The sequence below is a fragment of the Elephantulus edwardii genome, unplaced genomic scaffold, assembly GCF_000299155.1.
Source record: "Elephantulus edwardii isolate Elephantulus edwardi_28Jun2011 unplaced genomic scaffold, EleEdw1.0 scaffold00080, whole genome shotgun sequence".
Lineage (NCBI taxonomy): Eukaryota > Metazoa > Chordata > Mammalia > Macroscelidea > Macroscelididae > Elephantulus > Elephantulus edwardii.
In genome coordinates, this window is record NW_006399830.1 from 1,344,603 (window position 1) to 1,366,931 (window position 22,329).

The 22,329-nt window shown below is 57.8% G+C and overlaps 1 protein-coding gene across 1 annotated transcript in view; it reads right to left on the reverse strand.

Annotated features, from left to right (window-relative positions):
- The window catches only part of MAD1L1 (MAD1 mitotic arrest deficient-like 1 (yeast)), a 239,557-nt gene that overhangs the window by 29,663 nt on the left and 187,565 nt on the right, over positions 1-22,329 (reverse strand). Inside the window, exon 16 of the mRNA XM_006889608.1 lies at positions 15,274-15,464. Coding sequence (XP_006889670.1) covers positions 15,274-15,464 — 191 coding nt within the window. The remainder of the gene's footprint in view (positions 1-15,273; positions 15,465-22,329) is intronic.

The window sequence follows — 22,329 nt, forward strand, 5'->3', positions numbered from 1 at the left end:
CTGTCTCAGACACACCTACCCCGACTACCTCAGTCACAGAATCAATCCATCTCACCCAGGGTCTTCCCCTCCTGTGCTGTCCCTCCAACCTCCCAAGCATGACGTTCCTCTCCAAGGACTGTCCCAGAATCCTAGCCTCCAAGGAGCAGCCTGGTTTAACCCTCTCTAGGACGAATCAGTTCGCTTTCTTACTGGTCCATGGTATATTTAATACTCTTCTCCAACACCACAGCTCAAAGGCATCAATTCTCCTTCTATCATGCCTAATCATTGCCTAGTTCTCTTACACACAGCAAGTGACTGCAAAGACCATGGCCTATATCAGTCTGTTTGCATACAAAGTTCATATATATTGTGTTTCACACTATCCTTTCTTTTCTTCATTTTTTATTATTTTGCATGTGTGTACCGTCAAATCAGATCTGACTGGTACAGGAGGAGATTGTCCCTCCTTCTCCAGTAGGGCGCCTGGTGGATTTGAACTGCAAGCCTCTGGGATTGCAATGCAGCTTCTTGCCACTAGGCCACCAGAGCTCCCTCACACTATCCTTTCATTCATGTCGTGTTTCATACAATCATTCTCACTCATTATGTGACATAAAATTACTCCCCATTAAACCATGCCCATCATTATTCTGTCTTTCCAGATCCCCACTGGATCTTTCCCATTTCCCTTCCCCCCTCCCTCCTCCCACCCACTGTGCAACCCTGCGACCCTCCGATTTGCCCTGCTGAGCACCCGACCTCTCTGTTCATTTACAAGATGGAATACTATGCATTCTCAGAAGCAACGATTTCAACAATTACTACACGACTTGGGAGGGACTGGAGGGCATTACGCTGAGTGAACTCAGTTTCATAGAGATAAATACTTCATGGGACCATTACTGTAAAAACAGAAGAATAAGCAGTGAAATGTGTTTGGGGACCCAAGGGGGGAAGGGGTCTTCACAGAAACCACTGCTTCGTCTTTCTCCTGGGGATAGATGGTGGCTTCAAACAACTGACCTTTCAGTTAGCAGCTGAATACTTAAGCACTGCCACCAGAACTGTGATGCAGCATCAGAGACCCACCGAGGCACCAGTGCTGACACGTCTGCAGGTGGGATTGTTCAGGGGATTCTGTCACCAGGAGGTGTGCAGGGCTGCTCCACCTGCCTGCCTGGCACAGCCCTCCCACTCGCCTCCACACTGACTTCCCTGCACAGACTTCCAGTGACAGCGCAGTGATGGGCAGTGGTAATGGCTGGCCTGTGTGGTAAAGGCTGCCCACGGCTGGCCAAGCAGCCCAGAGGCAGTTCCAGAGCTGTGGCCGAGTGACAGTGTCCACCGTGATTGGGGCTCTGTCATGGGAATGCCCCAGGAGGGCTCCAAAGATGCTCTTATCTGCCCAGCCCTTGGCAGAGTAAGCAGCGTGGACAGAGATGTGTTGGTGGACCCTGGCCAGGCAGGCTGGGGCTTGGGGGACAAGAGGGTGGACATCCTTACCCAGTGAGGCGGGGGTGGCAGGCGAAGGCAGCAAGGATCGGCCTCAGGAGGTGCTGGCTAGTGCACCCCAACTCTCTGAACCCAGTTTCCTCTCCTAGAATAGGGTCCTACCCCTCAGGGTCGTAGGGGACAAGTGGCAACCACAGAAAGACTAGGGCAAGCGGTGTGAGTCTGAGGGTTAAGGGGCTGGGCAGGCACATCAGCTTCCCTACAGAGCGCAGGGGCGGCCATGCCTCATGAGTGTCTGGAGCCACAGCCTCCTCTCTAGCACCCTCTGCTGGATTTGTATTCCAGCTCCTCCCATCCAGCCATCTACCCTTCATCCAGCCACCTAGATACTCGTCCACTTTCCGTCCACCACCCAGCTGTCTATTCATGCACTCACCCATCTGCTCCCTCTCCATCTATCCACCACCCAGCCATCTGCCTTCTCACATGCATCCTCCATGCAGCCATCAATGCATGCTCACATCATGCACCGCAGCCATCAATGCATTCTCACATCATGCACCACAGCCGTCTATGCATGCTCACGTCCATCCATCACACAGCATTCTATGCCTTCTCACATCTATCCACCACCCAGCCATCTGCCTTCTCACATGCATCCTCCATGCAGCCGTCTATGCATGCTCACATCATGCACCACAGCCGTCTATGCATGCTCACGTCCATCCATCACACAGCCGTCTATGCCTTCTCACATCTATCCACCACCCAGCTGTTAAGTCATGTCATCCACCAACCCGTTCATCACACATGAACCTATTTCTCCGCTCCCTCCCTTCCCCACCCATCTCCTCCTTCCTTCCATCCATCTACCCATCCACCGACTTATTTCATCCATCCATCCATCCATCCATCCATCCATGCATCCATCCATGCATGTCTTCACTCATCTCTTGCCTTCTTTCCATTTCTAGCTCTTCCCCCATCCTCATTCTCTCCCTTGTCCCTTCCTACTCATCTGCAGACTCCCTTCCAGCCACCTGTATACAGACTGAGGCCCTTCACGCTGCTGCTGGAATCCTGGTTCTGTGGCCCCACATCCCACCCCTCACATACAGATGGGAGCCCTTTCATAGGGCTGCTGGGATCCTGGTCTGTAGACACCATCCTACCCCTCATCTACAGACAGGGGCCCCTTCATGTGGCTGCTGGGATCCTGGTCTGTAGACACCATCCTACCCCTCATCTACAGACGGGGGCCCCTTCATGGGGCTGTGGGGATCTTGTCACCTCCCACTGTTCGTCTAAAGATGGGAGCCCCTTTTGCAGTCCCACCTGCTCTTGGACCTCAGCACTAGAGGGCCAACAGTGGTACTCTTGTGGGGACCAGTCTTCAGAAACAGGAGAAATGGCTGCAGCTCCTGCCAGATGACCAATTTCCTGAGCATGGTGGACCATCTCAGTCAGGCCCCTGCCAAGTCTCCTGTGGCCATCGTGGGAAAAATGGCTTTAATATTATTTACACCGCAGCATGCCGAGGGGAGCCAGGCAGGAAGATGCATCTTCACGGCCCGGGATGTTCAATATTAATATCACTACCCCAGCATCAGCGCCAGCCTCCCAGTACCCACAGGCAGTTCCTGGAGCTCCCCTGAGGCCCGTCTTCCACAAACTTTGATGTGAACTAATTAAGTTTGCACAGTTAATCAGGGCTGGCGGCCTCAGAGCGCAGAGCCTGCAGGGCTGTGTGAAATATGAAGCAATCGCTCTCCTTCCCTGGAACCCACAGGGGTGGCAGCCGTGCCCCGCACCACCATGGGGCTCCTGCCCACTGACTACACCAGCCCCTTGTGAACCTGCTCGAACACAGGCACGCCGCCAGCCTGGGGGAGGGCTTCCGAGGGTCCGGTGCCCACAGGCCTTCATGAGGCTGACTCGGGCCTGACTCCTGTCCGCTCTTGCTCACATGAGGTTGTGAAGCCGCTCTGGTCTTGTAATAGCTGTCATGGACGTAATAGGCAGCTACTGCTACAGAGGCCCTGGAGGCCCAGACGCTGCCCCAGGCTCCTCTGCAGGATCTGCGAAGCCCCTGACTCTTCTGGAGGTCAGTGAACCGTGGCTGAGCCCCCAGCCACCCAGGAGTGTGCAGGAGGCGTCGTCATGGAAGCTCGTGTGTCACCACCATGGACTGCCCGCCCGCTCCTTCGGTCTCTTGGCATCTGGAAGCACATCTCAAGTTACTGCTCCATGTCCACACTATACCTGATCGTTCTGTCTGCTGGGGGGCACGGCTGAGCTGGTCACCAGGCCCCACGCACGTTTACCAGACTGGACAGGGGACACTGAAGGCCAGTCTGCGGCCTCCAGAAATGGCACAGGGCCTGCTGCACTCAAGGAGGACCCAGGTACATTTCAGACGGCAGGTGAGAAGCACAGAAGGACCCAGGCCTGAGTGCCCAGCCTGGGCTCCACTTCTCCATGCCCTTCCCCATGCGGGTCACATGTCCCCGGTCAGGGAATGGACAGGCTGGTAGAGCCACCATTTCAGGTGTGGACAAGAGGCCTGAGATCTGCTCCTTAGGCGATGTGGGCGAGGGACGCTGTAGGCAGAGGCCTCAGGTCAGGAGGGGAAGCTACGGCATTTGGGGCACAACTACCAGCTTTGGGTACCACAGGCAGAATCTGAACAAGGGACACAGAAGGAAGATGACAGCACATTCAGAGCTCTCTGCCCTGCTGGGGACTGCAGCCAGGTGGTGTAGGGCTAGTGCACTAGGCTGCTTACCAGCAGGTCAGTGGTTCTAGTCCTCTAGCTGCTCTGCAGGAGGTTGAGGCCGCCTGCTTGGCACAGACCAGCCCAGGAGACCCTGCGGCAGTCCGACCTCCAATAGCTGGGTCGGAGTCGCAGACTCCACGGCCGCGTGGCTTCGGTTTAACTGAGACGCGGCCTCGCTGCCACTTCGTAATAAGGAGTGGCACTGGGCCTGTCCTTCTGGTCGCTGCCACTTCGTAATAAGGAGTGGCACTGGGCTGTCCCTCTGGGTCACACTGTGGGGCGTCCACAGCGAATGAAGAGTAGCTGGACCCCGTGTGTGCTCTCAGTCCCTCCTCCAGGTCTCCTGGGCAGCAGGCCACATGGAGAGCAGGAGGCACTGGGTGGGCCAGGTCCTGCTGCAGACCTGGGGCCTCTGCTTCCTAGGGTCTGCTGCCCAGCCCTGTGCCACATGGGAATTCCAAGCCCTTGGTGGGTCTGTGCAGGAGGAGGGAGGCAAGAGGGGGTCTCCAGCTGGGCAGGGGCCCTTGGTGAGCGTTTACAAAGCAGAGCCTACACAGGGCCCAGTGGACCCCAGGATGGCCGCAGAGGTGTCCCTCACAAGAGGCCGCAGGAAGCCTGGCCGGCACTGGCTGTCAGGGTGGCCTTCCCTGTGTATGGAAGCGGGCAGTGGTGCTGGGATGTCTGGCTAAGGCCCTAGGGACCTGAAGGCAACGCTGGCCTTGTGGTCATCTCAGGCCAGGAAGGACAACATGGGAGAGCACGCAGCTCAGTGGTCCCTGCCTGCGCCTCAACAGGTGGCCAGTGCACGCTGCAGCAGCGATAGGTCCTCGTGTGTAAGCCGGGCTTCTCCTGGTCTGTACGAGGTTTACTGTCTGCTGATGAGAACCAGTAAACAGGTGCAAGACGGAAGAGAGTCATTGACAGAGGCAAGAGGGGTGAACCCACATCTGTCTGACCTTGCCGCGGGGCCCCAGGCGCAAGGAATGGCCCGGCCATCCGCGCCCGAAGTGGAGGCATGGTTGGGCGCAGGGGGACAGAGCGTGCAGCGCGGGCCTGCGGCCTGTAGACAGGCCTCCGCGGGCTAATCAGCTCTGTGCACCCAGCTGAAACCCCCGAGTGGAACAAAGGGCCTCAGGCCGCTTCAGTGGAAAGTGTCATCAAGTCCAGGCCAGCAGGAGAGGAAGTGTTTGTCTAGCTCATGGAGTGACTGTCACAGACCCCAGAGGGCCAGTCTCAGTAGCAGAATTAAGTGGCTCTAGTATAAAAGCCAGTGTAGAGACACTCCGACAAAGGTGAAAAGCAAGCCGTGAGAGGGTCAAGCTGGCCCACAAATAACCAGGCTGCCAGGAAAGGCCCAGCACTCTTCAAAGGGAGCTGGTGGGTTCAGACACTCGTCTGTGAACAACCGCAATACCTGTCACACAGCAGGTCGCCGAGATGCAGAGACGGACATGGGACCTGCAGTCAGGAGGGAGCGCCAGCTCACGGCACGGGCCAGGCCTGAGGGAACCGGAGAGAAGGGCTTTAGGACGGCCAGTGAGGGTGTGCTCGATGGTTCACGAGAAGACATGAACACAGTGAAGAGTGTGGGGGCCTTCAGTGGTCCTGGTCCCCAGGGACGCCCAGGGCAGGTGAGCACGTGCACACAGCATGGACCTGCAGGCCGTGGGGACCATGGGCTCCACTGCACTCACTAAGCTACAGCGAACAGCTTCACCTGGACATGGTGTGGGAAAGCAGGGGACTAGAGACCAGCAAGTCAATGCCGCTGGCCCTGCCTGTGCCCGGCTGCAGAAGCCCTGCTGGTGTGGTGGGTCAGGTGCTGATCTGCTAATGGAAGTCTTGGTGGCTCAAACCCAGCTCAGGAGAAGGACGGAACCCTGCTCCCAACAAGATTTCAGACTCAGAAGTCCCATGAAGCACTGGACGCTGCCCTGCTCTCCTGAATCCTGCCGCAGCCCTTCACCCTGCGGGCCTCAGAAGCCTGTTGGGGGTTGGGACACTGGGTTATGGGAAGGATTCCGGAGAGGAAGCACCACCCTACACGCCGCACACTGGCCCCTCAGTGCTGCTGTGACCTAGTGGGGCCAGCCTCCACTGAGATGTGAGGTGCCGGGCACAGGCCTGGCTCAAGGCAATGCCGCTGCTTCTCGTTCATTATGGCAGTTGTGGGGTCAACCAGAAGCCCTTGGCTATTCTCAGCTCCCCAGCAGGACATTGCTAAGCTGCCTTCAACATGTGCAAGGGAAGTTTCAGGAAAAGGAAGAGGCACACACAAAGACAGCTGAAGAAATAATAGCTCAGAACCTCCACATCTGATTAACTCCAAACCCCCAGACTCACAAAGCTCAGCAAGGCACCAGCAGGGACACAGGGACTCTTGAGGCCAGCTGGGAGGCAGGCTGTGGAAAGACAAAACCCAACATGACAGAGTGGGCACCCTGCCAGAACACACGTGAGCTAAAAAGGACCTTTAAAACAGTGGAAGAAAATGCAGAAGGGACTTCCCTGCAGATGCCCATGTCCAGTGAACATGGTCTTTAAAATGAAGATTAAATAACGACATTTTTCAGGCAGAGAAAACTTGGCTTTTGCAAATCCACAGCACAAAAAATGCTGAAACTTTTTTGAGCAAAAGAAAACAGATGCTAGATAGAAATTTAGAGCAACACAAGGAAATATAAACATGCGAATACATGTAAAAGGATGATCTGACCCTCTAAAGCCAAGGTGGTAATAACGCCAGAGTAGAATGCGTGCCACGAACACACCAAAAGCAGGCGCGGAGGGAGACTGTCTGCGGCAGGCTTCCACAGTAACGTGGTAAGAAGTGTCAGGCTGCTAATGGCGAGGTTCACAGTTCTAGTCCACCCAGAAGCACCTAGGAAGCAAGGCAAGCCTGGTGCTCAACTTCCAAGCTACTGACAGCGCTACGGAGCACAGCCCTGCCCTTCCCATGGGGCCCAGGGCATGGGGCGTGGCGCTGGAGCGATGGCAGAAGGGAACTGGGGATGCAATGTTAGTGAGGAACAAGCCGGCGGAAAACCCCAGAGCAGGGCTGCCAGACCATTGCCAGGCCACTTCTGGACCACCTGCGGGGTTCTGTAAACACATCAGAAACAGAGGCCAAGCAGAGAGCACCCACACCTAGGCTGATGACTGCAATGACTCGGAGGGATGGTGGCTGGTCGCTGCCCTAGAGCCAGTCACAGCAGAACAGAAACAGAACAGAACAAAGTGGGGCTGCCAGAGAGCCAGTGGTGTGTACCAGACCGCAGCGGTCCCCACCAGACCACAGTGGTCCCCTCCAGATCAGAGCAGTCCCCACCAGATCAGAGTGGTCCCCACCAGATGACCAGACGGCAGTGGTCTCCACCAGACGGCAGTGGTCCCCTCCAGATCAGAGCAGTCCCCACCAGATCAGAGTGGTCCCCACCAGACGGCAGCGGTCTCCACCAGACCGCAGTGCTCTCCACCAGACGGCAGTGGTCCCCACCAGACAGCAGTGGTCCTCTCCAGATCAGAGCAGTCCCCACCAGATAAGAGTGGTCCCCACCAGACCGCAGTGGTCCTGATTAGACCGCAGGAGTTCCAACCAGACCGTCCCCACCAGACCGCAGCAGTCCCCACAGCTCCCCCGGCTGCTCCCGGAAGCACACTGTTGGTCTTTCCGGGTCTATCCTGGGCTGGAAGGGTTGCTGAGACCTGGTCAGTGTCAGCCTCCACTGAGAGATGTGAGGGGGCTGGGCACAAGGCGCCCTGTCCAGGAGCAGGACTTGGGGCTCCTGCATGGGAGGGGCAGGTTTACCCTTGAACCATAGACATCCTCTCTCAAGTGGCTTAAAAAGCTTCAAAACAACCTCAAACCACAACCCGTTTACTGGGTAGTCTACTCTAAAGAAGCAATCAGAAGGGTTTGTATAAATGGATGATCACTAGGGTGCTGTTTTGTAACGGCAAAAAACCCCAAAAATTAAATGAAAAAAAGGCACTAGTTAAATGTCCCACAACAGGGAAACAGATTAAGTAAATTACGGCACAGCCTAGAAGAGCATGTTATGTAACCATTAAACATCATCACTCTAAGGAAGATTATTTAATTGGGTGTAAAACAGTTGTGATAAAGTGTCAAATGAATAAATCAGGGCACACAACTATCTGCTGGCCCGTTTTACTGGGAAAGAGACAAGCCTGGAGAAGGCGCAGAGGGGGCTGACGGGAAGGAGCAGGAGAACGTTAACTGTGCTGATTATCACCTCCAGGGGAAAGGCTGGGAGAGGTGTCAGCTCTGGTCTATACGTTCTGTTATGCTTTGATGCACCTGCTAAGTTACTTTATGGTTAAGAAGCCAGGATCATTAGGAACTCAGTGTATTTTTCAGAGTTGCTGGGCGGTACAGACAGATAATGCTTTCTGTCACTCACAGGATGGATAGAGGGTCCAGTTCACCCTGAGATGACTCAGGAGGAGGCGCTGGTGACCTAAAACTCAGTGCCAAACTCAACACCACTGGGTCAGTTTTACTGCCAGCGACCCTGCAGGACACAGCAGAACTGCCACCACAGCGTTTCCTGGGCGCGGACCTGGAAGCAGATGGCCTCACCTTTCTGTTGTGAATGTGCCAGGGGGTTTGAACAGCTGACCCTTTGGCTAGTAGACGAGCATTTAACCACAGTGCCCACCAGGTCTCCTTCCACTGAATGACATGCAGAACCCAGTCTACTCTGACATGTGCGGGCGTGGAGAGTGGGCACTGAGTGGACAGCGCTGGCTAGCTGCCTCGGCATGCTGGACTTCAGGCTTCCCTGTCACTGCCCACGCACCTCCCCTGACTTCCGCAGGCAGCACTGCAGGCTTCTCCCTGACCTGTAACTCCATCAACATTTCACCAGCTCAGAGAGGTCTGGGAAGGCTTGCAGCTGCCGGGGTGGCACCTCGGCAGAGCACCTATGGCATGTCCTACCCTGGGTGGGGTGCTTACCTGCCACTCTCCCCCATGCACCACCTGGTAGCCCCAGGGAGTATGTGCAAAGGATTCTTTTAACAATCGCTTTAGCGGCTTCTGTCTGAGGAGCCCTGAGGTGCCGTGGTTACTGAGTGTTTAGATGCTAACGGAAGGGGGGGGTTCTAACTTACCCGGGGTCTCCACAGGAGCTAGGGAACCCTAGGGCAGCGCTGCACGTGAGGTCACTCGGAGCCTGATGACACTCAACAACTGCTCTCAGACCACACTGGCGCCATGAACCACATGAGTACTGCTCCTGCCCGCCTCTCCAGCCTGCTGTGGCCACAGCCCCAGCCTCGTTCTGTCCCGAGACTGCCCCGGCACCCTGCACCACAAGGTCTCTGCACGAGCAGGGCCAAGTCCAGCTCTTCCCTCTGCACCGTGGACCTCGCCGAGGGAGCCTACTGAGCCCTGGAAGGAGAAGGCACGTGTGTCCTGTGGCCCAACCCAGGCTCACTGTCAAGAGATGAGGAGTCACTGCTTCTTCCTGAACACCTCCAACAACAGGGAACGCACAAGTCACCAGGTCTGAGGTCAGCCAGCCCTGTCTGCAGCTGAGTACTGTGTGCATGCCTCCCCGCACATCGGTCACTCCCACAGAAGGGCCGGCGCTGAAGATGGCAGCTCTGCTGGGGAGGGGGCTTCTGAAACCCAATGCTAGTGCACACGTGTGCTGAGGAGACAGGGATCGAGGGGCAACACTGGCAAAACCACGCAGACACTAGGGTCAGTCTCAGCGCTGTCCAACCTGGCCTCCTCCACTGAGGAAACGAGAGACGTCCAAGTCAGCTCGCAGCTGGAGCACCACTGTCAGAAACGCAGGGGACTCGGCGGAGGCAGATTCCCGTTAAGTGCTGACCCAGACTCACTGCTGCGGCAGGAGATTGGGATTCTTCTCCAGCTGCCGCCTGAATGGGCCTGATTACTGTGGGAGAGGAGGCAGGGGAGGAGGGAACGTCTGGTCTGCATCTCACTCAGCCACCTCTTCTCCTGCCGCTTCCCACTTCCCAGCCCGGCCGGCAGCCTGGGGCCGTTTCAGAGCTGGCACAGTCCAGCTGACCCAATGGGCCGGGGCTCCAGCTCTACCTGCTGAGTGACCTTGGCCATCCTCCATACCTTTGGAGCCCACTGCACGTGGAGGCTGTGCTCCCCACTGCCGAGCCCCTTTGTTTGAGTAGCCTGCTCTCTCAGCCTGTCCATGGCTAAAGAAGGAATCGCTGACTCTGTGCCCTGTAGGTGGCTACCTACAGTGCTGGAGGTCTGGAGGAATCCTGCCTTCTACCACAAGGATCCCAGCAGTCAGCACATGCCCAGAGGTGAGCATGAAACAGCCAGGGAGCCGTCCAAATCCCTGCGGGGCTGCTTTCCACAATCAGTCCAGTGCCCGCAGCCAGTAGCCTGAAGGTCCAGCTGTCAACTTCAGCAGGATGGCTTCCCTAGGGCCTGCAGTCCACACTTCAACCTCAGCATCAAGGAGCAGGACCACTCCCCTGAGGCCTTAAGTCTGCACTTGAACCTCAGCACCAGGGAGCAGGATAGCTCCTAGTAGCAGAAAGGTCACACCATTACTTCAGCACCACAGGAAGGACAGCTCCATACTCCAGAGGCAAGTTCCTCCTGGGGCTGCGGCTTGAGTGTCCTGAATACCACTCACGCCACCCAGTCCTCGCTCAGAAGATCCTTAGACTCCTGAAAACTGGGAAGTCCTGTGGTCAGGACACCAAACAAACACACACACAAATAAACAAAACCAAACAGGTGATTTCATCAGATGACTCAGACACTCTAAGTCCCCAGGAAATAACGTAAATGCCTGGGTGGAGCTGCTGGCCCTCTCTGAAGACCCCATTCAAACAATGACCGAGTCAGAACGGCAGTGTCTCTGACGAGTCCCTGCAGCTCAGCTGACCACAAGATTCTGAAATGAGTAAGGAGCCGCTGGGGAGAACGATGAGCAGGGAAGGCAGAAGGGCCGGGGCAGATCTGAGGGCAAGGCTGGTGTGGCCTAGGTGGGCACTTCTGGTGCTTGGGTGGGCAAGGTGAGATCTCAACCAGGCAGTCTACTGCAGAAGTCTGACACATGGGCAGGTGCTTGCTGGCATCCAAGCCCTGGGCCCCCCCCAGGCCCCCTGGGAGATGAAGCTTCTGTGGGAAAGGGTTCCGTTTGAGGGAAGACAGCCAACAAAGGCTGAGGTCACATCTGGGCTTGTCCACAGTCCAGTCCCCCAAGAGCGAGGTCAGCAGAGTGGGGCTGGGACACAAAGCCTTCCTCCCACAGCAAGAGGTGAACAGGAGTGTCTGCCCACCACTGGCCCACCTGGGAGAGGGAGAGGCCAAGAGCCACATGATGTGGTCAGCCACTGACCCCGGACCTGACTCCCAGAGAAGCCTTCAGAGGACACCCTGGGGCCAGGCTCTGATGCCACCATCACAGGAAAGGCAGCGAGCTAGCTAGATGTCCAGTCTCATGTCACCGGCTACATGAGAATGGCCTGAGGCGGCCGGAGTTTCCGCTGCGGTGTGCAGTGGGAGACAGCTGCTTCCCTACCTGCTTCTCTGCCAGCTGCCCAACTGCACTGCGGCCGCCCACCTCCCTTCTGTGACCACCAAGGCCCTCTGCTGCTATCCTTCTCTGTAAATGACCTGTGTCCTCCTGATACTTGCTCAACACCAATTCTCCAAATGGGGCCTGGCCTGAAGCTTCTAGAAAGCTTTGCAGGGGGAGACGGGATGGGGAAGGCAATGATTGGAGAAGTGCAGGTGCCCCCCCCCCACTATCCTGTAAGCAGGGCCCTGAGAAGACTGTTTCAGGGTCCCATGAGGCCCTCCCACAGGCAAGTTCGCGTCATTCACACGAGGATACCATCCTGTGTCACTGCTGCCAGAGGCAGAACCAGGAACTGGGCAAGGATGTTTGGCCTGAGACCTCACTCCAGAGAGACTCCCAAGGCTTGGTGGGGTCAGGTCTCTGGGGTCTTTGGAAAAGCATACTGCCAATATCATGACCGTCATGGCTACTACCATTGGCTGGACACACTGCCCAGGGCCGTGGTCAATGATGACCACGGGCTGAGGACTTGGCGTGCAGGCCTGAACTCACTGCATGCACCAACCATTTGCAGGTTTATGTGCAAACACAGCAGCTCAGGGGCTTCCCCCGTGTGCTCTGCAGCCACTCAAGTACATGCTCACGGAAGTATGTGTGTGGTGGGGTCTCTTCACCTGCGCAGCCGCCGCCATCTAGACATCACTTTCCGTTTCCAGGCTCAGCCTCCAGGCCACGTGGCGGTGGCTGCACGTGACTCTGGGTGGCTCACTTCACTAAGCACCAGAAGTCACTAAGTCTGGCTCTGCAATGTATTTGCAAGAGTTACTGGCTGGTTAAGTGCTGAGAGGATAACTAATAACCCTGGGTTAGCACTCTTGCTTCCGAAAGGTCCCAGTTCTGAGAGGCCTGAGGGGCAGCTCTGCTCTGCACACGTGAGGTTACAAGAGGAACACACCTGACAGCAACCAGTAACAGCAGCATCACCACCAGCACGTATTTGTTGTCTGACCTTGACCTAGCTGTCCTGCTGCTCCTTCTGCTAACAGGACGTTTTTGTCCCCTAGCCTTCAAGTGGGAAGAGGAAGGTAGAGAAAGGGAGAAGTGGGAGAGGAAGAAGGTGAACCACCAAGCAGCAGAGCAGGGGAGGGGCTGCCCCGCCCACGGCTGACTCCAGGCTACGGTCTGGGCCTGCCTTCGGAGAGCACCATGGAGCTGGCTGCTCCCGGGGGAGGTGGCCAGGGTCCTGCAGGGAATAGCTAGGTCAAGGGTCTGGCTTTTCCCTCAGAACGGCTGTCCAGGCGGTGTCTTATACCACGGTGGCCCCGGAAGCTGGCCCTGCTCGATGGGGGGCTGTTTTCTCTGCAAGCAGGGCTGTGCAGAGCTTTGACCAAGCCCACAATTATCCCAGCATGCATCTGCGGAACCTGTTCGAGTGTAAACAGGCCGATGCTATTTCTAACTCTGTCTGCAGCCCCCTTCCTGCCTGAAGACTGCTCTTGGAAAAGAAAAGAATTGGAAGTTGCCAGGAGCCCATGTCCAGTATGATCTGATTCAGCGGCCACCTGGAATTGTACCCCTAGGCGCAGGGTGACTGGGGTGGTGCTGGGGCCGTGTGGCCAGGCTCGGGTCATGGGCCACTTCCAGCTGTGCCCCAGGTCAGCATGGCACTGGAGGTCCACTGGAGGTGTCAGGGATGGTGTGAGGGCCTGGATGAGGCCAGGGCACGTTGGGGCTCAGGGGGCGGTAGACTGGCAGCTCCCTGGGGAGGGCAGTGAGTCTGGGTCTCTGTGATGGGGGATGGGCCCTTGGGGTTGACTGTTCACAGAGGAAGTTGCCAGTCCCTGACCCCACACAGGCTGAGATAATGTTCTACAGGGTGCTTGCTGGTGGGGCACTTTCAAAAGTGGGGAGACCCCGAGACCCTGACTCCACAAACGTAAACTAATACAGCACCATGTATGCACACACGGGTCCTGGGAGGCACCACCTTGCCTGAAAATTCACAAGCTTGGAAACGGGACTACCAGTTCTACTGAGTAAAGGGTCTGGTAGCATAGCAGGCTGAGTGCTGGAACCCGTCGCCCACTCTGAAATCGGCTTCCTTCTCTGTGTACAGCCCTGGAAACCCCATAGGGCAGGCCTTCTGTGCCCCACAGCGCGCTGCCCTGCGACCTCTGCTCCGAGACACGACCAGAGCCCCGCCACGTCACCACCACATCCAGAGGCCCTGACCTCTGGCTCCAACTCAGCCTCAAGCCACAGCTGCCCATCATGTGAGGATACACTGTGGTGTGACCAGGACAGGTGTGCAGTACGTCGCTCGAGAGCCAGGTGGGACCCCCACCTCGGCCTGGTCAAGGGGCAGTCCACCCGTCCCGGTCCAAGCTAACACCTGTTGGCAGCTGCTGGCCAGTGGGCACCTGCCAGCTCACCATGCGTGTCTCCACTGAGCCTGGAGCAGTCCAGCCATGTGTGGTGGGTGTGGACACTCGGGCCACGGCACTGGGCTGTCCCTGTCTCTCTGCCATGATGGCCGGTCGCTGCCCACATGCAGACCGCACTACCCTGTGCCACGTCCATCCCGGAGCACGGGCACCGAGTATAACCCACCATCTGTCACCCTGACTGGTCCTGCACGCTGGTGCCTGAGCCGACACGCATTACAGCAGGAGGCAGCCCTTCCCCGCCCCTCCCGGAACTGGCATTGTCTGGATAAGCAGGCACCCACACCAGTGCCTCTGTCCCATGGTTGCTAACAGGGCACCTAGAGCTGCTGCTGGCCTCAAAAACGATGGGGGACCAGAGGCCTCCTTCTGCCCTCGTGGGTCCAGTGTTACATCCCACGCTGCTCTGCCTTCTCAATGCCATTTTCAAGGCCAAGGGCCACCACTGCTCCCGGTCAGCCAAGAACTACCACAGGTTCACTGGACACGAGGACCATCCTTGGCCCTGGTCAGCCAGAGTGTGACCACAGACATCACGTTGAACCAGTTCCAACTCCTGGTCATCAAGCACAGCCGCAGCTCACCTTGAATGAGTTCCCCCTCCCGGTCACCAAGTGTGGTTACGGCTCCCCTTGAACCAGTCCCTAAGTGTGGTCACGGCTCACCTTAAATGGGCGCCCCCTCCCAGTCACCAAGTGCGGTCGTAGCGCCCCTTGACCGGGTCCCCCCACCCAGTAGGAGCTCACCTTGAACGGGTCCACCACCCAGTAGGAGCTCACCTTGAACGGGTCCACCACCCAGTAGGAGCTCACCTTGAACGGGTCCACCACCCAGTAGGAGCTCACCTTGAACGGGTCCACCACCCAGTAGGAGCTCACCTTGAACGGGTCCACCACCCAGTAGGAGCTCACCTTGAACGGGCCCACCACCCAGTAGGAGCTCACCTTGAACGGGTCCCACCACCCAGCAACGGCGCCTCGACCGGATCCGGGTCCCACCACCCAGCAGTGGCTCACCTTGAAGGGGTCCCTCCTCCCGGTCCCTGAGCGCAGGGACGGCTCACCTTGAAGAGCAGGCAGTCGGCCTTGTGCTCGGCGTACATGGACGTCAGGCGGTACTGGTTCTCGGTGGTGATGTCGATCTGGTAGCCCGTGAGCGTGTAGCAGACTTTCCGGAACTCCTGGATCTTGGTCTGGAAGACCTCCTTCAGTCTCTGGTTTTTCAGTTCTGCGCTTTCCACCTGCTTCTTCAGGTCTGTGGGGAGAAACGCCAGAGGGTGAGGCGCTTGGTGATGGGAGGGAAGGAGGGAGAGGAGGTCCCTCAGTGGTGAAGTCACGAGTGCCCCTGTTACTCTGACAGGAGGCATAAGCTGCACCTGCAGCTCAGGCTGCAGATTCACACCAGGCCCTCTCCCTCCTGAGGACCAGCGCCCTGCTGCACAGTGTGCTCACATCACCCTGACCTGGTGTGGTGCACCTGACCGCAGAGTGAGCGCGCTCACACCACCCTGCCCTGGGAGTCAGGTGTGACGACCACAGTAGGGAGTGTGACACAGGAGAGCAGGTGCCTTGTAGAGGAGGTGGACACAGAAGCTGGACACTAGACTGAAGTTCTGCGGCATCCCAGCATCTGACAGTGACAGCCACCTGCACTGGCAGGAGCATCACTGCTGCAGAAGCCGGCAGGACACTGCACCCAGAAGCCCCTACAGTACCAGGTGGAAGCCCCACTGGGCATGGAGGGGTTTGGTCACATTTAGGGGCTCCATCTGCAGGTGAGGAAGGGATCCCTAGAGGAAGCACTTGGGGTGTGATGAGGAGCTGTTCCTTTCTGGAGAGAAACCCCCAGGAAGCCAGCACCCACCTCAGCCACTTTCTCCTGATCCTGTGTCCCTGGACAAGCTCCCCACAGCACCAATTGTCACGAGTGACTCAGGAAACTGCCATGCAACACCCTCAGGGCCCAGGCCAGGCCAGCAGCCGAGGGTCCTTCTAAGTGGTGCTATGAACCCTCAAGTCAGAACGACTTAACCCTCCAGGGAACTTTCTGAGGCTATAGATTGCATGGGAGGAGACTGCTCATTTTCTGTGGAGCAAAGTGGATTCAAACTGAGTGCCTTTGGGTTAGCAGTACAGCTCTTTACCCACTAGGACACCAGAGGTTCCAGTAGAGGATTATAAGCACTGCTGTTCTTATAATGTGAGGGACGCCAACTCTCACATGAAACTGTGGAGGCCTGCGACCTGTTACACAGACAAGGGAACAGGCTCAGCCGTCAGCAGCTGTCCCTGCCTCCGAGCACAGAGAAGAGGGGCAGAGGGCGACTCCACCTTGTTGATGTGACCAGTCACATGGGACGCCTGGCACAGGACCTTTTTTCTGGGTGTGAGTCCCTAGCACTGGAAGCCTCCAGTGCAGTCCTGCAGGCTGCTGCACTCCCCCCATGACCATACCTATCACTGCCCACGGCCATTGCTGCCCATCACTGCCCACAACCGTCGCCTCAATCACTGTCCACGGCCGTCACTGCCCATCACTGTCCACGGCCGTCAACTTCATCACTGTCCACGGCCGTCGCCTCCATCACTGTCCATGGCCATCGCTGCCCATCACTGTCCACAACAGTCGCCTCAATCACTGCCCACAACTGTCGCCTCCATCACTGCCCACAGCCGTCAACTCCATCACTGTCCACAGCCGTCGCCTCCATCACTGCCCACGGCCATCGCTGCCCATCACTGCCCACAACCGTCGCCTCAATCACTGTCCACAGTCGTTGCCTCCATCACTGCCCACGGCCATCGCCTCCATCACTGCCCACGACTGTCGCCTCCATCACTGCCCACGACCGTTGCCTCCATCACTGCCCACGACCGTCGCCTCCATCACTGCCCACGGCCGTCGTCTCCATCACTGCCCACGGCCATCACTGCCCATGGCCGTCGCCTCCATCACTGCCCACAGCCATCGTGCCTATCTTGCCCATCACTGCCCAGGGCCATTTCTGCCCATCACTGCACATGGCTGTCACTGTCCACCCCACGTCTCCAGGGAGACACGGGCTCTGAATGCTCAAGTAATCGGAGCACAAAATCAAAAGGTTAACTGGTAGCTCTGACCCCAGGAAGCTTCTGGCCTCCCTAGCTGGCATTGCGAGCCAGAGCCTCTGGTGGGGACAGCTCGCCCATTCACTTGGGGCAGCACTACCTGCACTCCTGTGGCAGTTTCCAGTCCACACCCATAAGGGACATGCCTGCTCGTCCACTACACCGGTCAACCCCCTGGACGTGGCCTCCCACATCTCAAGGCCATCACCATTCCTCAGCCGGGGATCCTTGGAGTGAAGACTGGTTGGGGTGGGGACTGCTGCTAAGATCCAGCGCCAACCAGCCTCAGCTGGGCTCCCTGCTTACATAAATGGGGTGAATAATTCACATGAAGTTTGGATTAGATAAATAAAAGATGGCTCTCAGCGCAGAAATGTCACCACTTCCTGCCTGCTTCACTTACCCCGCCCGTGTTCACGGTCCAGCCCAACCAGGTGGCCGTGTGCGCAGGTTGCCCAGGCATGTGGGGCTCGGGGAGGTCCCCTTGGAGCCTGGCCGATACACTGGCCCAGCCCAGCCCTCTGCGAAGGCATCCTAAGCAGGGGGGGGGGGTGCTGGGGCCAGGAGGTGATTTCAGGGGCCCTGCTGCCTCATGAGCACAGCACCCTAGGGCATCACTCAGTGCCTGGCAGAGTGTTCCTGCGGCCCAGCCTCAGCTTCCCATCTCAGGCCCTGCTCACGCCCTCGGGCCCAGCTGTGTTCCCTGCACGGCACACGGCCAACTTCAGCCCCAGCTCAACCTCCGCTCCAGTTCAGCTGCTCTCAGGACACATGGTCCCCCGGCAGATGGGTGGGTGGGTGGGTGTGTGACAAGGGCTGGGACACTGCCACAGAGCAGAGCCAGGACGTGGCACCTGGCTGAGCTTGGAAGTGACACCTGGCTCCCCCTGGAATCGCACGAGCAGCTGTGAAGGTTCCCTACAAGGACGGAGGGTAAAAAATAAACACCCTCTTACGTAAATGCGGCCGGTGGAGAGCGGGCCATCCCGAGAGACGTGGGCACGGAGACGGCTTTACAGCGCATCCCCCTAGACAGCAGGATGGACACAGAAGGCGGCTTTCACTGAAGGGGCAGGTGAGGTAGGCTGTGCGCGGGAGGGTGCAGTCCACGGCCAGACCACAATGGCCATGGCCGCGGGCTGTACCCTCTCCCCCGCCCGTCTGTCAGGGGACCCTGCTGTGGTGGTGGGCATGCTGCTGGCTGCTGGAGCTGTGTCACTGGTATCTTACACACCAGCAGGGTCACTTGACAGGCAGGTTCAGTGGAGCTTTTGCCCTCAGACTGGAAGAAAGGGTGCTGATCTACTCACGGATGACAAGAACTCTGAGCTCCCTGGGTTCAGCCGCACCAACAGGGTGGGGATAGGAGGATGACCCATCTGGGGAGGTGGAGGGCAGCAGGGGCTAGGGACAGGCTTGAGAGGGACAACTGCAGCAATGACGCAGGAGGGTGAGGTCGCACAGACAGCCGACACTCCGGCAGGTGTCCCTCTCTATGCTTACCAAAGACAGCCCAGGAACGAGTCCACTCCACCCTCTGGGGGCCCAGCCAGCCAGGAGGGACACGCAAGTGGATACACGGGGCTGTTCCTATGCAGATACGGGAGGAGAGGGCTTCTTGTGCAAGTGCCCCACCCACCTCCTTGTAGCCCCACGGAAATGGCAGCAACATGCTGGGAGGAGAGGCCGCGTCTGGCTGAGGTCTCTTGTATCACAGAACATTCCAGAGGCTGCAGACCCTGCTTCTGGCAGCAGCTTCGTTCAGGAATTGGAAGCTGCTTGTGAAATGTCCTCTGGGAACTTTGGACAGAACCATTTTTCTTTCTGAAATGTAAGTAAAATGTTTACCCAATGCAGAGATTTGGAGCTTAAACAGCAGCGCTCAGGACCATGCTCTGTCACCAGAAGAGGCCTCAGGCCCAGCTGAGCTGCTCAGTGGGGCTCGACCGCACACCTGCTGGACTGGGGGCGCAGGGGGTCACCAGCAGTAGTGAGCAGGGAGGAACTGGCCAGACTGCAGTGGGTGCCTGTCCAGAGCCCAGAAGGTGACGAAGTGTGTTCCCTTCAGAAGCACCTTTCCTGGGGCTTGAACCACCAAGCCAGTGAGCGCCTGGATGGGGATGCTGCACCCACATGACCTGCTCACCTTCCAGGGGGGACCAAGGTACACAATGTACAGTGCCACAGGGCAGAGGAGGGCAAGTCTCGTGCCACCCGTGTGCGCTCACGCGCGTGTTCTGTCAGGCACAGACACAAGTGCATGCACACACACACACATTCCCACACAGAGTACACACATGCACTCTGCACACACTCACGTACAGACCCAGTGCGTACACATGAGCGAACATGCACACGTGTGGCACATATGCACAGCACACACACACTCTGAGCAGCCCTGAGCCCTGTGCAGAGGAGCTGAGCTGCCGACAGCAGTCACAGGCGCACGGGTGGGAGGTGTGGGCCCTCTTGGTAAACATTACCCTTGCGACTTTCTCAGCCGCTTCAAGAAGTATCATTAATCTTGTCCTTCAAACTAAAACACAGCCAAGTGGTTTTGCAGGGGGAGGGATGTGTGAGCCGTTGGCGCTGAGGGCCTGGTGGGGCCAGAGGGTTGGGGAGAAGGGCGCATGGGCTGGGCGGAGAGGGAACTGGGCATATGGACTGGGCCCGAGGTACACGAGGCACCCAGGCGGGGTGATGGACTGAGCGTATGGGCCCGAGGGGACACTGGGTGAGTGGACTGACCCTGAGAGGGGGCTGAGCACGCGGACCAAGGGGGAAATGGACACATGGGTTTGCCTGAGCGGGCGTCCCCTGTGGAGGACGGACTTGGCCTTCACTCAGTGGTACTCAGGACACAGGCATCCAGACAGGCCCTGTCCTGTGGCAGCTGGCGGGACACCAGTTCAGTGGAGGGCAGTAGGAGAGGCAGGGAGGGGCACTGGACCCTGACCTTGGCCAGGACAGTCAGTCTGGACGGCAGCCGGACAAGCTGCCTCCATGCTCTGCACCTCCAACTTCTCATCGTGGTGGTACTGGCCCATCTGGGTGCCACACGGCAGAGTGCATCAGCACTGCTCACGATGAACACAGGTGTGCCCAGGTGGCACCAAGAGCCAGACGCTCAGTCACTGGCCTAAATGCTGGTGGTTCAAACTCATCCAGAGGGGCGCTGGTAACCAGGCCTGGCTGTCTACTCCCAAACTCCCCAGCCTTGAAGGAGGCCCCCTGATGGAGCGGGAGAAATGTGGCCCAAAACTTAGAATCACAGAAAGACCAAGACTGGGGACCCCCGAGAGACACTTATTCAACCCATGAGCCTGGGCCTGAACTTGCCCTGCGTCTCAAGGTCCAGTCAGTTAATTTCTACTGTGAACCATCAAGTTGGAACAGACCCACAGCCAACCCTCCAGGGGGTTTTCAGCGGCAGTAAATCCCAGGAGTGGACTGCATCCTTCTTCAGGGCTGCTGGTCGATTCAAACTGCATATCTCATGCTCCACACAGGTCTATCAGGTGTGCACCACCATCCGGGAGAAGCACACACCTTAGAACTGACCATGTGAGATCAGAAGGGCAGTGCTGGTCCAGGGATGGTGCTCAGAGGACAGGAGGCCGAGAAGTACTGAAGTTCACAAACCCAGGGAGCAGGTAAGAGTCACGCAGGGGGCCACAGTCAGTGTCACCAGATGAGGTGTGTCGGAACAGGAGACTCAGTGCTGGTCAAGAACCCGCGTAGTGGCCACACCGCACACAGGGCTGAGCGAGGGGGACCAGCTGAGATCAGACCTCACTGTCCCAGGATCGGCCTGGGAGGTGCCCCTGTCAGAGGGCGAGCTGCGCGTGGCCTGGAAACAGGGTTCCGCAGACCAGAAGCGCCCAGGTGTCTGTGAGCTGTGCAGCTGGACTCCACCTGCAGCTCTGGGGCGAAGGCTGGGCAATCTTCCCCCATGTTTTACTGCCTCTAAAAGCCCGATGGAGGGTCAGCTAAGTCGGATGCTTGGTAAGCTGCTTCCGGTTTCTGGGGTGACTTCTGGTTAACTGCTCAAGTGCTGACTAGCAAGTCGGCTGTCTCAACCCACAGGAGGGGAGGCTGCTGATTACAGGTCGCTGGGGTGCGGGGGCCGAGACGAGCACCACAGCTGAAGACCCTTCTGGTCCAGATGGTGGTCCGGCAGCAAGACGGACACACTGGGAATGTGGTCCTGAGCCAGCAACTCAAGCAAGGGGAACGGCCATCTGTGGGACGTGGGCTGTGGTTCAGCGACCACGTGCAGAGGAGACGCAAGTGGATGTTCCAGCATTGGAAGGGAAGTCACCCCCGTCTGGTGAGGTACCCAGGTGGAACCAAGAACATGATCTATCTGGACCAGCAAGATGGGCAGCCCCGCCGTGTCCAGGCCCCAAAGGGCTGGAGCTATGGGAAGCTCACAGCAGAGGAGTGAGGCCCTGGGCTAACCACAAAGGCCTTGAAACCAGGGGGGTTGGGAACTGCCCAACACCAAGGAAATGCATGTCTCGCCAAGAGTGTTCTGGGGCCTGGGTCCACTTGAGGGGTCTACGTCCTGCTGAGGGGCCCGTGCCCAAATGAGGGGCCTAGGCCCAGCCAAGGGGCCCGTGTCCTGCTGAGGGGCCCGTGCCCAGCCAAGGGGCCTGGACACAGCAGCCCCCAGGACAAGCCCAGTCTCCAGGGTGCTGCCTCTGCTCAGTCCTGTAGCCAAGCTGAGTGAGAGGGTCTGAATTATTCATGCCCTGCTAACTTCTAAACTATTTCAGTTTTACATTTTTAAATATTTAATAATTGGTTATCAAATATTGATGCCATTTTATTAGCAACTGTGGGAGCTGGGCAGTGCAGTATGTGACACTACCATCCTGGCCGCCTGCATAGAGGGAGAGGAGGGGAGAGGGACAGACAGATAAGCGGGATGTGCCATGGCTGTGCCCATCCCAGTGTGCCCTCTGTGAGCATGGTTCCCGGACCGTGGACCGGCAGACTGGACAGAGCAC